We start from the raw sequence: 17351 nt of genomic DNA on the forward strand, positions 1-17351 counted from the left end.
CCTGACACACTGTAATGGTTATATTTATATCACTGACTCCTGACACACTGTAATGGTTATATTTATATCACTGACTCCTTACATACTGTAATGGTTATATTCATATCACTGACTCCTGACATACTGTGGAGATGCTGGCGTTGGACTGGGGTGAGCACAGTAAGATGTCTTACAACACCAGGTTAAAGTCCAACAGGTTTGTTTGAAACAAACCTGTTGGACTTAACCTGGTGTTGTAAGACGTCTTACTGTCCTGACACACTGTAATGGTTATATTTATATCACTGACTCCTGACACACTGTAATGGTTATATTTATATCACTGACTCCTGACAGACAGTAATGGTTATATTTATATCACTGACTCCTGACACACTGTAATGGTTATATTTATATCACTGACTCCTGACACACTGTAATGGTTATATTTATATCACTGACTCCTGACAGACAGTAATGGTTATATTTATATCACTGACTCCTGACACACTGTAATGGTTATATTTATATCACCACCACCTGGCAGACTGGAAGGGTTATATTTATATCGCTGATCCATGAAAGGCTGTAATGGTTATATCCAAATCACCAACACCTGACATACTGTAATGGTTATGTTTATATCACTGACTCCTGACAGATTGTGATGGTTATATTTATATCAATGACTCCTAACAGACTGTAATGGTTATGTTTATATCACTGATGCCTGACAGATTGCAATGGCTTTATTTATATCACAACTGACAGACTGTAATGATTATATTTATATTACTGGCCTCTGACAGACTGTAATGATTATATTTATATCACTGACTCCTGACACACTGCAATGGTTCTGTTCAAAGCATTGACTCCTGAAACACTGTAATGCTTATGTTTATGTCACTGACTCCTGACAGACTGTAATGGTTATATGTATACCACTGACTCCTACAGACTAATGGTTTTGTTTATATCACTGACTCCTGACACACTGTAATGGTTATGTTTATATTACTGACTCCTGACACACTCTAATGGTTATATTTACATCATTGACTCCTGACACACTGTAATGGTTATATTTACATCATTGACTCCTGACACACTGTAATGGTTATATTTACATCACTGACTCCTGACAGACTGTAATGGTTATATTTATATCACTGACTCCTGACAGACTGTAATGGTTATATTTATATCACTGACTCCTGACAGACTGTAATGGTTATATTTATATCACTGACTCCTGACACACTCTAATGGTTATATTTACATCACTGACTCCTGACAGACTGTAATGGTTATATTTATATCACTGACTCCTGACAGACTGTAATGGTTATATTTATATCACTGACTCCTGACACACTCTAATGGTTATATTTACATCACTGACTCCTGACAGACTGTAATGGTTATATTTATATCACTGACTCCTGACACACTCTAATGGTTATATTTACATCACTGACTCCTGACAGACTGTAATGGTTATATTTATATCACTGACTCCTGACACACTGTAATGGTTATATTTACATCACTGACTCCTGACAGACTGTAATGGTTATATTTACATCATTGACTCCTGACAGACAGTAATGGTTATATTTATATCACTGACTCCTGACAGACTGTAATGGTTATATTTATATCACTGACTCCTGACACACTGTAATGGTTATATTTATATCACTGACTCCTGACAGACAGTAATGGTTATATTTATATCACTGACTCCTGACACACTGTAATGGTTATATTTACATCACTGACTCCTGACAGACTGTAATGGTTATATTTACATCACTGACTCCTGACACACTGTAATGGTTATATTTATATCACTGACTCCTGACACACTGTAATGGTTATATTTATATCACTGACTCCTGACACACTGTAATGGTTATATTTATATCACTGACTCCTGACACACTGTAATGGTTATATTTACATCACTGACTCCTGACACACTGTAATGGTTATATTTATATCACTGACTCCTGACAGACAGTAATGGTTATATTTATATCACTGACTCCTGACAGACAGTAATGGTTATATTTATATCACTGACTCCTGACACACTGTAATGGTTATATTTATATCACTGACTCCTGACACACTGTAATGGTTATATTTATATCACTGACTCCTGACACACTGTAATGGTTATGTTTATATCACTGACTCCGGACACACTGTAATGGTTATATTTATATTACTGACTCCTGACACACTGTAATGGTTATATTTATATCACTGACTCCGGACACACTGTAATGGTTATATTTATATCACTGACTCCTGACACACTGTAATGGTTATATTTATATCACTGACTCCTGACACACTGTAATGGTTATATTTATATTACTGAATCCTGACAGATTGTAATGTTTATGTTTATACCACTGACAGCCTGGAATGGTTATATTTATATCACTGACTCCTCACAGACTATAATAGTTATGTTTATATTACCAATTCCTGACAGTCTGTAATGGCTATATTCAGATTACCGACTCCTAACAGACTGTAATCATTATATTTCTATCACTGACTCCTGACAGATTGCAATAGATTTATTTATATCAACAATTATCCCGAGGTCTATACCAGAAAATGCCCCCATGAGTGTCACATTTTGAAATGTTGAGGTTTGATGTGCACCAGGTACAACATCCTTGCTGACATACAGATTGAAGAGAAGTTGATCAGCTGTTTGTTGCCTTGTTCAACAAGATGATCAGATTATTAAAACAAAAAGATCAGACCAATTTTCTGACTTTTCTCAAACCCACCAAGCTATTTTCCCACCATACGTCTCTGTTCTTCTGAAGAGTTATTTCCAATTGTCTCTTCAGTGCCCTGCCCAGGTAACTGGTTCCCAACTCTATTATCCGATGAATGAAGACATTCCTCTTCATGTCCCTTCAAACATACTGCACTTTAATTTGTGAACCCCCTTGAGATTTGAGTCCTTTGCCCCACTGAGCAATTTACTTGAATGACCTTTAAAATTTGACCCTGCTTCCTTTCTCAACCATGGCCTTTGTTGCTGGTGGGTTGGGGGTAAAGCCTGGAGAAAGCCGGGTGAAGATCTGGGATGTCCAACAGCAGATGGATAGATTCCAGCATGGGCTTCGAGATCCAGCTCACTGTCTCGTACAATTAACACTGCACAAAATCGTGATTCTCAGGAGATGGAAATAAAAAAAGTAATTAAAAAATCATCAGATTAATTTTCTGTTGGATAATTGACTTTCTGCTACAAATCTCAGGCTTAACTTTGGCAAACAACAGTGTTCACCAAGACTCAAAAGACTTATATATATATTACAGTATATATATACACATATATATCTAATATATTATCTGTTGCTTTAAAATGCTGAGCAAAGGGAGATATATAGAAAATAATGGACAGCCACTGCAAGTGAGTTTGTACCACACAGCCTCGATATCCATCCCTTGTGGCTTTTCTTAGTCTGCAATACAAGCACATTTGTGGTTTTCAGGACACCCTGCACATGCGCTGGGGTAGATTGACGTTAGTTGGGGGGGCGCGGGGAGAAGGAGAGTGGGTGGGTGGTTGGATGATGTAGGGCGATATAATTCTTTGTTAAAGAGATCATCCCTACAGTGGCTCCGTACACAAAATCATCTCCAGCTCCCTTCGATACAGCTTCCCACCATGAGACAGGGACAGGATATTTTTCTTGTATGCAGTCAGTTTCTTAATGTCCATCTCCTACGGTGAAAAAATGAATAAATAATACATCATGGACCTTAGATATGGATCATTAAGTGATACATTTTGTAAACTTAATTGTATAATTTCTTTTAATTAAAAAAAATTCCAATTAAGGAGCAATTTAGCGCGACCAATCCACTTACCCTGCACATCTTTGGTTTGTGGGGTGAGACCCACACAGACACGGGGAGAATGTGCAAACTCCACACGGACAGTGACCCGGGGCCGGGATCGAACCTGGATCCTAGTGCCGTGAGTCAACAGTGCTAACCACTGCGCCACCATGCCATCCTAATTTATTTTAAATTTTGAACACCAAGTTGTGGCATCTTGTCGATGGGGGAATGGAACACTTCCATTTTTAGTTAGCTCATGTCAACATTACGATTCCTCACCCCCAGGCCAGGTATAAGCCAGAATGGTGTTTTTCCTTTTTCTCACCAGCCATCCCGTGGCTAACGTATTTCTGTTTAGGAAAGCGTCATGTTTTTGGTCCATGCACTCTCCATCTAACTCCTACAACACTAAAACCTCCCTGAGTTCAGAAGCGATAGGGAATTCCGAGCCGTTTGCACTCGGTGAGTCACAGCAAGTAGACCAACGTCACACCTCTGCAGTTAGGGATCAATCTATGCTGTAACTGCCCTGAGACTGATTGATTTTTGTGACATTATGGAGGCAGCTTTGTTTGTTTACTCTGTAAACCGGGCTGTACCTGTCCTGGGAGTGTTTGATGGGGAGTGTAGATAGAGCTTTACCCTGTATTTAACTCTGTGCTGTACCTGTCCTGGGAATGTTTGAATGGGATAGTGTAGATGGAGCTTTACTCTGTATTTAACTCCGGGCTGTACCTGTCCTGGGAATGTTTGAATGGGACAGTGTAGATGGAGCTTTACTCTGTATTTAACTCCGGGCTGTACCTGTCCTGGGAATGTTTAAATGGGACAGTGTAGATGGAGCTTTACTCTGTATTTAACTCCGGGCTGTACCTGTCCTGGGAATGTTTGAATGGGATAGTGTAGATGGAGCTTTACTCTGTATTTAACTCCGTGCTGTACCTGTCCTGGGAATGTTTGAATGGGACAGTGTAGATAGAGCTTTACCCTGTATTTAACTCCGTGCTGTACCTGTCCTGGGAGTGTTTGATGGGGACAGTGTAGAGGGAGCTTTACTCTAGGCTGGATTCTCAGTCCTGAGACCCGTTTCCCGATGGGCCAGAGAATCGGTCGTCCGGGCAAAATCAAACGTAGTGCTCCGAAACCCCCTGGCGGCGTGAATGGGTTCCATGCCGTATGCCAGTGGGAGCATGTAAATAAATGCAAATGATTGTAATGACCAATTTGCATCTATTTAGCAGGCCTGGCAACCTATGTAATAGGGGGACACCCTGTCTAAAGGAACCCCTCCCACAGACCTTCCCCAACTCAGACCTCCCCCCCCCCCCCCCCCCCCCCCCCCAGTAAATGGACCCCTGTCTGGTAGCTATAGAAAAGTCCAGACAGAGGAGGTGGGAAGCATTATAACTGTAATACTTACCTTGCAGCTCCACCTGCCCATTCCTCGAAGAAGAGCAGTCTGGTTCCCACAGATCCACTATCTGCAGACTATTCATAGCTTTTGTGTAGTGGTCTGTGATTGACAGCTTCTAAAAACTATCAGTAGCTTTGATTCATTCATATCCTTTCACCTTTCAGTGGTGTAATTGGTGAAACCACAATGTTTGAAAATGTTGACCACATCAAAGAGGTGTATGTGTACTAAGTGCATTCCAATCACTCAAGCCTGTGATTTCACTGCATTTACCTCTCTTTGATGTGGTCAATGTTTACAAACATTGTGGTTCCACCACTTACACCACAGGAAGGTGAAAGGACATGGATGGATCAAAGCTGCTGATGGTTTTTATGAGCTGTCAATCACAGACCACTACTCCAAAGCTATGAATGATCTGCAGACAGTGGACCTGTGAGAACAAGACACAGGCACAACTGCCCTCCTTGGAGGAATGGACACGTAGATCTGCAAGGTAAGTATTTAATCTATAATGCTGCTCACTGCTCCTCTTTGGACTGCTCCCTAGCTTCCAGATGGGGTCCCTTTTCTGGGGGGGTCTGTGTTGGGGGTGGTGATCTTTGAGTGGGGGGATCTGTGGATGGGGGTTCCTTTAGGCAGCGAGTCCCTGTGGGTTGTCCCCTATTACACTGGCCCCTGGGGGGGGGGGGGGGATCCCCCCTCACGGAGGTCCCTATACTAGGGGGTAGGGGCACCCATGCAATCCAGGAGTGAGGTCTGTTGTGTGGAGGGGGAATTGGGCCGATTTGTGGTGTGGGGGTGCCGGCCGCTGAACCTTGCTATCGGGTCGCCCACTCAACATGGCGGTGCAATAGCAGGATTCCCTGGGAATCTCTCATATTCCACACCATGCATGAATTTGCATGGCATGGAATACTGAATGGCATTGCACTTTACACCGCAAGGGGATCGTACACCACAGGAAGGTGAAAGGACATGAATGGATCAAAGCTGCCGATGGTTTTTATCAATCCAGCTCCTGTGGGAGAACATAGGGTGAGATTCTCGGTTCCCTGACGGCAATTTCGTAATAGGCGATCGGGTGGAGAATCGCTTTTCACACCGAAATCGGGGGGCGGCACCTATTTGACGAAGGTTTCGTATGCTCTGCGCCCTCTGAAAGAGCATAATTGCGGCGCACGCTGCATGCCACTGGGACGGCCTCAGCGCGTCACCTGAAGACCTTCCCCTGGTGCTCCGCCCACAATGGACCGGGTTCCGGACCACGTGGTTGACGTTTGGTCTCAGCTGTGTGGGAACCCGGCGTGGCGGCTGCGGACTGTGTCCAGCACCACCACAATCGAGCAGGAGCCATGCTACTGGCTGGGGGGCTTCCGTGAGGGCTGGGGGGGGGGGGGGGGGGGGGGCTGGTGGAGGGTGGCGAGGAGGTGGCCAGGCGGGCACTATCTGGCAGATCGTGTCCGCACACAACTGGCGCCATGTTTTACGGCGTGACTGTTGCAGGTCTTTGGCGTGCGCATGTGCGGCCGCGGATCCGGCCATTCTCCAGCCGCTTATTTTGTGGAGGCCGGGAGTTATAGCGGCGCAGCTGCTAGCCCCTCACTGGTTGTCAGATCGGTGAGGGAGGGCCGCCGATTTTTTTCCACGTAAAACGCCACAGATCCTCCACACTTAGCCTCAGAAACGGAGAATCTGGCCCATAGTCTCCCAATGGAGAATCCACCACTCTGTATCTAACCCCATGCTGTACCTGATCTGGGAGCATTTGATGGGGACAGTGTAGAGAGAGCTTTACTCTATATCTAACGCCACGCTGTACCTGTCCAGGGAGTGTTTGATAGGATATTAAGTGAAAAAATGTTTGTTTTCCCCATATTCACCTTAATGTACAAACAGAAAATGTCCCACGCTCCCTGGGCGGGATTCTCCCTTCTGGGAACTAAGTCCCCACGCTGGCGGGAAAATCGGCGCCAGCCACTCCGGTGACAATAGCCCCCGAAAGTGAGGAATTCTCCAAACTTTCGGGGGCTAGGTTGCCACCGAAGTCGTTGGTGCTACTCCGAAGGGCCGGTGCAAGTTCGTAGATGCCGGCATGATCTCGTGCATGTGTGGATCGGCCGGCGTACGTCCGCACATGCACAGACTGGCCGGCGTATTTCCATGCATGCGCGGGGATTCTCCTCCGCGCCGGCCCCCGGGCAATATGGTGGAGCACTACAGGGGCCCGCGCGGAGGAAAGAAGGCCCCCACGGAAACAGCCCACCTGCAGGATTGGTAGGCACACTTTCCTGCCAGGCCCCGCCATGCGTGAGGTGAGAAATTCACGCTGGCGGGACTGGCCAAAACTGAAAGGCCACTCGGCCCATCGGGGCCCAGAGAATCACCAGGGGGCTCCTGTCAATGGCCCCGACCAGTGTGGCGGGAATCCCGCCGCTGCCCGAAAAATGGAGCCGGAGAATAAGGCAGCCGGCGTCAGGGCGGGATTTGCGCCTCTCCCCAGGGATTCTCCGTCCCGGCGGGGGGGGGGTCGGAGAATCCCGACCCCTACCTGTGAATTACATAGTCCTGAACCTACCTTTTTATTTCTCTCATATAAATCTTTCAGTAACGCATCCAGTTCATTACTATCGATGTAGCCATTTCCATCCTGAGAAAACAGATAGAACATATCAAGTAAATCCAGAACAATATAGAATAATGGGATTGACCTAATCTGACTGCTAGATAAATAATTATGGCAGCCTGCTAATTAAGCGCTGATTGTTCTCCAATGATTGTTCTCTAAGATTAAATCAGCAGCTGAGGCTGGATGCTACAAAAATACTAAAAGGTCAAAACTAAAGCTGCTGTATCTAAACACACATAGCATTATAAACAAAACAGATGAGCCAACAACGCAAATATAAATTAATATGTATGATTTGACAGCTAATACAGAGAAATGGGGCTGGATTCTCCGTTTGGGAGACTAAGTCACCACGCCGTGAAAATGGTGATCTTTTAAGCCAGCAAAACTGGCGCAACACGGCCACCGATTCCCCGTTTTTCTGGGGGCTAGTAGGGAGGCAGCGTGGAGCTCGCAGCTCTAGCTGCCGATACGGCCCCAGGCATTTCTGGTTCTGTGGTCGCGCATGCGCATGCTGGCCGCCTGCAGAGGCCGTGCCGTGCTTCATGGCGGACTCAGCCTGTGGACCCGGACCGCCCCTTTGGCCGTTCGTGCGTGAATGAAGACGCCCCCCCCCCCCCCCCGCCTGCGGATCGGTCCTCCCCCAACTGTGGCGGCACCGGACTGAGTCTGCAGCCACCACGCTAAGTTCACGACGGGCTCTTTTCACTTGTGGTCTCTACAATCATAGCCCTGGCATGGTGGTCCCCATTGTTGGCCAAGGGGCAATGATAGAGACTATCCATGCCCATCCAAGGCCCAACACCTTCCCCCACCGCTGAAGGTGCATCGGGAAGTCCCACGCCGGTGGGAACCCGGCCGGTTGGGGACGGAGCATCGCGGCGTGGGCCTCAGGCAATGGCCTGAGGCCGTGGATATGTGACACGGCGTACTCCTTGAGTATGCCATTTCCATTTTTCAGGGGGTGGAAAATCTGAAAACCGGTCCCGCCTCCAATATTGGGATCAAAACGGATTCTCTGTCCCGTCGCCGAATGCGATTTTGGCGTTGGCCAGCGGAGAATCCAGCCCATGGCGGCAGGATGACATAGATTGGGACCTGAATATTGAAAGGTATGGGACATTTAGGATGGACAGGAAGTTAAGAAAAGGTGGAGGCATGGACCTGTTAATTAATTTTGGTATTAACACATTTGAGAGGGATGTTCTAAATTCAGGGAAGCAGGATGTAGAAGCAGTTTGGGTTGAGATGAGAAATGATGAAGGCAAGAAGTCACTTTAGGGACTGGTGTACAGGCCCTCTAATTATAACGACAGGGTAGGACAGAGTATAAAAGAAGATATAATGGGAGCTTGTCAGAAAGATATGGTGACAATCATGGGAAATTTTAATCTACATATAGATTGGAAAGGTCAGATGAGCAAAGGTCGCCTAGATGAGCAGTTCATAGAATGTTTTCAAGATAGTTTCTTAGAACAGCATGTTCTGGAGCCAACCAGAAGGGAGACTACACTAAACCTGGTACTGAGCAATGAGATAGGATCAATTGATAACCTTATAGTGATGGCAACCCTAGGTAGCAGTGATCATAATATGACTGAATTTTACATTCAGTTTGAGGAAGAGAAGAGTGCATCCAAGACTAGTGTTTTAAACTTAAATAAGGGCAATTATGAGAGCATCAAAGTGGCGATAGCTAAAGTGAACTGGCAAATGTGCTTAAGGGAGAGACAAATGGAGATTAAGTGGTAGACATTTAGAGGAATATTTCAGAATATACAGCGTAGACATATTCCAATAAGAAAGAAAAATTTAAAGAGGAGGGTCTATCATCCGTGGTTAACTAAAAAAACTTAAAGACTGTCTTAAACTTTAAAACAATATATTTTTATTCTTCTCTTTTTTCACACTTTCTCCCAATTTTACACCAAACAATAAACAATAATCAGTAACGAATGCAATGTCAATCCCCATATCAATAACAACAATCCCATCCTCTCACCAAACCCCCAAACATTAGCCCGCATGCTAACATAAACAAATGACAAAGAGGAATCAGGAATCACCCATAGTCACCATTAACACATACAGTTCCCCTCTCCCCAATCCCCCCAAAAGTTCGATGTAATCCAATTCTCGAAAGTACATAATGAATAACGCCCATGAATTGTAGAACCCCTCAATCTTTTCCCTCAGTTCAAATTTGACCTTCCCAAGAGTCAAGAATTCCAGAAGGTCCCCCGCCACGCCAGGGCACAGGTTGGAGAGGTTGATTTCCACCCCAACAGGATCCACCTTCTACCGATCAACGAGGCGAAGGCTACAACATCTGCCTCTGCACCAATTTCCAACCCCGTCTGGTCCAACATCCCGAATATGGCCTCCTGAGGGCCCGGGTCCAGTTTCACGTGCACCACTTTAGAGATTACCCTAAAAACCTCCTTCCATTAATCCTCCAGCTTCGGAAAGGACCAAAACATACAAACATGGTTTGCGGGGCCCATCCCGCAACGTTCACACACATCTTCTACCCCCTCAAAGAGCCGGCTCATCCTCGCCCTTGTGAGGTGTGCTCTATTTACCACCTTCAGCTGTATCAGCCCCAACCTCGCACACGAGGTGGAGGCGTTCACTCTCCGGAGCACTTCACACCAGAACCTCTCCTCCATACCCTCTCCCAACTCTTCCTCCCACTTTGCTTTGATCCCTTCCAGCGGTGCCTTCTACTCTTCCAAAATATACCCATAAACTGCCGACACTACCCCCTTCTCAAGTCCTCCTGTCGTCAGCACCTCCTCCAGCAATGTGGAAGCCGGCTCTACCGGGAAGCTCTTTATCTCCTTTCTGGCAAAGTCTCGAACCTGCATATATCTAAATATTTCCCCCTGCTCCAGCCCATACTTTGCTCCCAGCTCCTTCAATCCTGCAAACCGACCCCCAAGAAACAAATCCTTTAGTGTCCTAATTCCTTTCTCCTCCCATCTCCGAAAATTTCCATCCCACTGCCCTGGCTCAAATCTATGGTTTCCCCGAATCGGCATTTCCCTTGACCATGCCCCTGTGTTATTCCTCATGTCTTAATAAAGCTCGTAGTCTCAAATGTGGAGAAGATGCTTTATTGTGAATTTGTTCTCTCTTCAGAGCTTAACTTACGGCTACCTCAAATGCTGCCTGCATGTGTGTCTGTGTCCTGCTTTCAGTTCTGCCTTCCATGAAGTGTGTCCTCACTTCCTGTCCCTGTGTATATATAGCTCTCCCGTGCTCCCTCTAGTGCTTGCTCAGTTGTATTACATCTAGTCAGATCTACAATCCTGACATCCCCCTTTTTTTCTTTACATATTTTCTGTACATCGTTAAAGAAAATTGTACAAAACAGTTACTTATGATATGTGTATCTATACAGGTGATGGTGCTATTGCATATTTTACAAAGCCAATTTATATTTATGAGTCCAATCTTAATAAAAACATTTATGAGTCCAAACTTGATGAATTTGTTCAGAATTTTTTTCTTTTGTTCTTGTTGACGTGGTGATATTGATATTGCAACTCCGTTGTGAATGTTGTCGGTGTTCCTTGTTATTTTAAGTAACCAATACGTCATCCCATGGTTTTTGCATGGTCGAACCACTGATGTTGACTGACATGGACTTTTTCCTGTGCTTGTGGTATCGATTTATTATGTCATCTGCCTTGGAAGTTGGTATGCTTGCTTGTTCTGGAGCAGATGTGAGTTTGTGCGATTTGTTGTCATCCCATGGCATGTTTGTAGTCTTGTCATTGCTTTGCAGTGTGCTGTGGCATTGTCCTTCATGTGCAGAGTTGTACCCTTTTGTACAAGTCGTTGTTTCATTGCTGTTGTTTCTGTCGTTCCTGTCTTTGTTGTTTTCGCTGCCGTCTTGTTGCTGTTTTTGTCGTTTCTGTCTTTGTTGTTGTCGCTATCTTTGTTATGCTTCTTGTTGGTTTTGTTGTTCTTCTTGTAGTTTTTGTCGTTGTGCTTGTAGTTTTTGTTGGTGCTGTTGTTGTTCTTGTTTCTGCAGTGCTTCTTGCGATTTTTGTTGTTCTTGTCGTGCTTCATGTTGCTTTTGTTCTTGCTGTTGTTGTTCTCGTTTCTGCTGTGCTTCTTTTGGCTTTTGTTTTTCTTGTTATGCTCAATGAGTGTCCCGTGTGGATCATTTGAGTCATTGAACGTTTTGTCTCGAGAATGGTGAGAATGATCTGATGTTGCATCGATGCTGGTGACATCAGTCATTTGTGGAGGATTTGATTCCTCATCTTTGCTTTCTTGGCGCTCCTCTTCTGGAGTCAAATTCTTCGCGATTTCATTTGACGCGGTCTCTCTGGACTCTTGGTGCTCCTCTTCTGGAGTCAAAATCTTCATGACTACAATTGACGTGGTGTCTCTGGACTCTTGGCGCTCCTCTTCCGGAGTCAAAATCTGCATGATTTCACTTGACGTGGTCTCTCTGGACTCTAGGCGCTCCTCTTCTGGAGTCAAAATCTTCATGGTTTCTGTTGATGTTGTCTCACTGGACTCTTGGTGCTCCTCTTCTGGAGTCAAAGTCTGCATGGTTTCCATTGGCGTTGTCTCTCTGGACTCTTGGGTGGCCCGACTCTGTGCTTCTCTACAGACAAGCTGAGAACTGTCAGTCTCGCTGTGATCCTGTACGTCGAGTGTGATCACCTTGTCACTGTTTTCGCATGCAGTGGGTAGATGTACAGTGTCTTCTTTTTGATTATGTGAGCTTGGTAGACTTTCATAGTCTGCTTCGGTTGCTCAGATACTGCGGGTTGACCTTCATGGTCTTGTTCATGCATGGTGTTCGCCAGGGAGTGTTTGCTTGCTTCCCTTTTGGAGTCTTTCATCACTCTCACTGTGGAGCCTGTCATCGCTCTCTCTGTGGAGTCTTTCTGTGCTCTCTGTGTGGCGTCGTCTTCGTCTTGGGTATTGCTGTCATCCAATGTATCGACGATCTGCCATGGCACCATGGTGTTGGATTCATCTATCACGAGTAGATTCGTGTTGAGCTTTGCGACCGTGTCGCTGATGCTGTGATCAGCATATCCGAATAACTCAGCCATGTCCGAGTAGTATTCTTCGAAAACCAAATCACCTTGGTTGGATTCATCTACCACGAGTAGATTCGTGTTGAGCTTTGCGACCGTGCCGCTGATGCTGTGATCAGCATATCCAAATAACTCAGCCATGTCTGAGTAGTATTCTTCGAAAACCAAATCATCTTGGTTGGATTCATCTACCACGAGTAGATTCGTGTTGAACTTTGCGACCGTGTCGCTGATGCTGTGATCAGCATACCCGAAGTGCTGGCGAAACTGCCTCCAAATTCTCAACAATGCTATTACTACCGGACAACCTGAGTATTTCCCCAAGGCCGTTGGCTGTTGCTAGCACCTTCAGTCCCCACCCCCTACACAAACTCTCCTCCATTCTGACCCACTGGGAGTCAACCCTTCTAACCCAGCTCCGTACATTCTCCACATTCGCCACCCAGGAATAATACATCAGGTTCGGAAGACCCAAACCCCCTGCATGCCTTCCTCTCTGTAGTAGCACCTTTCTAATTCTGGCCACCTTCCCTCACCACATGAACGAGGTAATCATCCCTTCAATCTCTGTAAAAAATGCTTCTGGCAGGAAAATCGGCAGGCATTGGAAAATCACATTCATTTTAACCGCCTATACCCGACCCGCCAGTGACAGTGGGAGACCATCCCACTTTGCCAGATCAGCTTTCACCCTCCCCACCAAACTAGAAATGTTGAAGATTGTATTAAACTGAAAGAAAAAGCATATATTTGCATAAAGTTGTGTGGCAGGTCAGAAGATTGGAAAGAATATAAAGAACATCAAAGAATGACAAAAAATATTGATAAGGAGGAAAATCTAGAGTACGAGAGCAAGCTAGCCAATAATATAAAAACAAAAAGTAAACATTTCTATGGATATTTAGATATTAAAAAGTTAACAAAGTGAGCATTGGTCTTATAGGAAGGACATCTGGGGAAGTGATCATGGAAAGTAAGGCAATGGTGGATTAATTAATTAGGTATCTTGCATCGGTCTTCACTATAGAGAACATTCTTGTTTAAGAAGGGAGGAAGGCAGAAGACAGGAAATTATAGGCTGGTAAGCCAATCATTGGTAAGATTTCAGAATCTATTATTAAAGATGAGATTGTGGAGTACTTGCAAGTGCATGGTATATTAGGGCTGATTCAGCACGGCTCCGTCAAGGGGTCCTGTTATCTACAAACTTGTTAGAATTGTTTGAGGAGGTGACGAGGAAGTTAGACAATATCGAGCCAGTGGACGTGATCTATTTGGATTTCCAGAGGGCCTTTAACGTACAGGAGGTTTCTAAATAAGATAAGAGCCATGGTGTTAGGGGCAAAGTACTGGCATGGATAGAGGATTGGTTGACTGGGGGAAATAAAGGGGTCTTTTACAAGATGGCAGCCGGTGACTAGTGGTATTCTGCAGGGGTCAGTATTGAGAAAAATTACAAAACTAGGGAAGTGGTATTGAAATGAAATGAATGAAAATCGCTTATTGTCACAAGTAGGCTTCAAATGAAGTTACTGTGAAAAGCCCCTAATCGCCATATTCCGGCGCCTGTTCAGGGAGGCTGGTACGGGAATTGAACCCGTGCTGCTGGCCTTGTTCTGCTTTACAAGCCAGCTGTTTAACCCACTGTGCTAAATTGTTTTGGCTGCAGGCTGACAAATCCTCTGGTCTGGATGGACTTCATCCTAAGGTCTTGAAAGAAGTGGCAAATTAGATTGTTGATGCATTGGTTTTAATTTTTCAAAATACCACAGATTCAGGGAAGGTCCTATAAGACTGGAAAATAGCAAATGTTTCAAAAAGGGAGGGAGACAGAAAACAGAAAACTCCAGGTCAGTTAGCCTAACATCGGCCAGAGGGAAAATGTTTGAAACCATTATTGAAGATGTTACCGCAAGGCTCTTAGAAACATTCAAGACAATCAGGCAGAGTCAACATAGCTTTGTGAAAGGGAAATCATGTTTAAAACATTTTTGGAGTGCTTTAAAGGAGTCACATGCTGTGGAGAAAGGGGAGCTGGTGGATGTCATAGAATTTACAGTGCAGAAGGAGACCATTCAGCCCATCGAGTCTGCATGGGCCCTTGGAAAGAGCACCCCACTTAAGGCCACACCTTCAACCAATCCCTGTAATTCAGCAACCCCACCAAATCGTTTTGGTAACTAAGGGAAATTTTGCATGGCTAATCCACCTAACCTATACATCTTTGGACTGTGGAAGGAAACCGGGGCACCCGGAGGAAACCTATGCAGACACGGGGAGAACGTGCAGACTCTGCACATATGGTGACCCAAGCTGGGAATCAAACCTGGGACCCTGGAGCTGTGAAGCAACTGTGCTAACCACTGTGCTACCTTATTGTCCATACTATATTTGGATTTCCAGAAGGCATTTGATAAGGTACCACATTTAATGTTAAAAGCTTATGTTGTAGAGAGTAACATATTGGCATGGTTGAAGATCCATCTAACAGGAAACAGAAAGTTTGATAAATGGATCATTTTCTGGTTGGCAAGATGTAGTGAGCGGTGTGCCACAGAAATCAGTGATGGGACCTCAACCTTTTTACAATTTATATAAATGACTTGGATGAAGGGACTGAAGGCATAGAAGCTAAATTTGCTGACGACACAAAGATAGATAGGAAAATAAATTGTGAAGAGGACATAAGGAGGTTACAATGAGATATAGATAGATAGGTTAGGTGAATGGTGAAAATCTGGCAAATAGAGTTTAATGTGAGCAAATGTAAAATTGTCCATTTTGGCAGGAAGAATAAAACTTATATAAATAGCGAGAGATTGCAAAACTCTGAGTTCCAGAGGGACCTGGGTGTCCTAGAGCATGAATCATAAAAAGTACAGCAAATAATTAGTGTGATAGCAGGCAGGTTTTGCGGTCAACACACCGGCTCAGGATGAATTGTGTGGGAACGTGCAAACTCCGGCCAATGGAGGAAAAGCGCGGGGCCCTGGGAGCCAGAGAGTATGGACCAGATCATCATTGTTCTGTGCCTGTATATAGCTACCGTTGCCTATTGTTAATAAACCCCCTTTGCTAAAAGTCTCCAGTGTATTCTCTCGAGCTACTACAATTAGGAAAGCTAATGGAATATTATTGTTTATTGTAAGGGAAATTATGCTTCATTTGAACAGGGCATTGGTGAGACCACATCTGGAGTATTGTGTACAATACTGCTCTCCTTCTTTAAGGAAAGATGTTAAGGTGTTTGAAGCAGTTCAGAAAAGGTTTACTAGACTAATACCAGAAATGGGTGGGTTGTCTTGTGAGGTAAGGTTGGAGAGGTTAGGTTTGTATCCACTAGAGTTTAGTAGAGTAAGAGGTGACTTGATCAAAACCTTTAAGATCCTGAGGGGTATTTACAGAGTGGATGTGGAGATGATGTTTCCTCTTGTGGAAGAATTTAGAACTGGGGGGGGGGGGGGGGGGGGGGGGGGGGTCACTGTTTATATATAAGGGGTCACTCATTTAAGACATAAATGAGGAGAATATTTTTCTCTCTTGAGGGTTGTGAGTCTCTGGGACTTTCTTCCTCAAAAAGCAATGGGAGCAGAATCTGAATATTTTTAAGGCAGAGCTCGATAGATTCTTGATTAACAAGGGGGTGAAAGGTGATCGGGGGTGGGCAGGAATGTGGGGTTAAGGTTACAATCAGAGCAAACATGATCTTATTGAACGGTGGAGCAGGTTCGAGGGGCCGAGTGGCCTACTCCTGATACTAATTTTCATGTTCGAGTCCCTGGGGCTGTACATTCAGAAAAACTCACCAGTCTTCAGTAGGAAAGGAGAAAATTAGAAAATAACATCTTAATTTATCAGTTTTTAATAAAAAGGCTGTGATAGGCCATGTAGATCCAAGTGAACTTCAATATGATGTAACATAAACGCTGAGGTGATAGTTACCCTGTCATAAAAAGTGAAGATTGCATTGAACTCCTCTGCGCTCAGTTTCATACCCTGCGAATACAAGGATCAAAATTAGCAATGTGATTAAACAGCGTAGCTTTACAGTAAGACCATAATCTCCATGTCATCTGTTTCAATGCATTTTCAGACTTCAGTTTTTCTGTTGAAGGATGAACTCCTTTCTTCAAAATTGTTTATTCTCTCACCATCAACTGGAATCCCTGAGCCCTCAGCTGGATCTCAGTGGGTGAGTGTTGGGGCTGAGGGGGTCCCAGGACTCTATTTATTCTGAATGTCTGCTCTGGCCTAGGCAGCAGTAAACGGGATGTAGGTCTACTTGGAGGAGGAGGCTCCAGGTGAAGAACAGCTATCATGACGACAAGAAGATTTTCACTCCTCTTGTCCTCCTCCCTTGCCTACTTTATTCCTGTGA

At 44.7% G+C, this 17351-nt stretch overlaps 1 protein-coding gene across 2 annotated transcripts in view; it reads right to left on the reverse strand.

Annotated features, from left to right (window-relative positions):
* Window positions 1–253: 253 nt before the first annotated feature.
* calb2a (calbindin 2a) overlaps window positions 254–17351 on the reverse strand; it is a 110564-nt gene continuing 93466 nt past the window's right edge. For both annotated transcript variants that reach the window (XM_038807139.1, XM_038807138.1), the window contains 3 exons: window positions 16916–16969; window positions 7857–7928; window positions 254–3745 (listed from right to left, as the gene is read on the reverse strand). In XM_038807139.1, the coding sequence (XP_038663067.1) occupies window positions 3632–3745; window positions 7857–7928; window positions 16916–16969 (240 nt within the window). In that variant the 3' untranslated portion in view covers window positions 254–3631. The remainder of the gene's footprint in view (window positions 3746–7856; window positions 7929–16915; window positions 16970–17351) is intronic.

The sequence above is a fragment of the Scyliorhinus canicula genome, chromosome 9 (genome assembly GCF_902713615.1).
Source record: "Scyliorhinus canicula chromosome 9, sScyCan1.1, whole genome shotgun sequence".
In the NCBI taxonomy this organism is placed as follows: domain Eukaryota; kingdom Metazoa; phylum Chordata; class Chondrichthyes; order Carcharhiniformes; family Scyliorhinidae; genus Scyliorhinus; species Scyliorhinus canicula.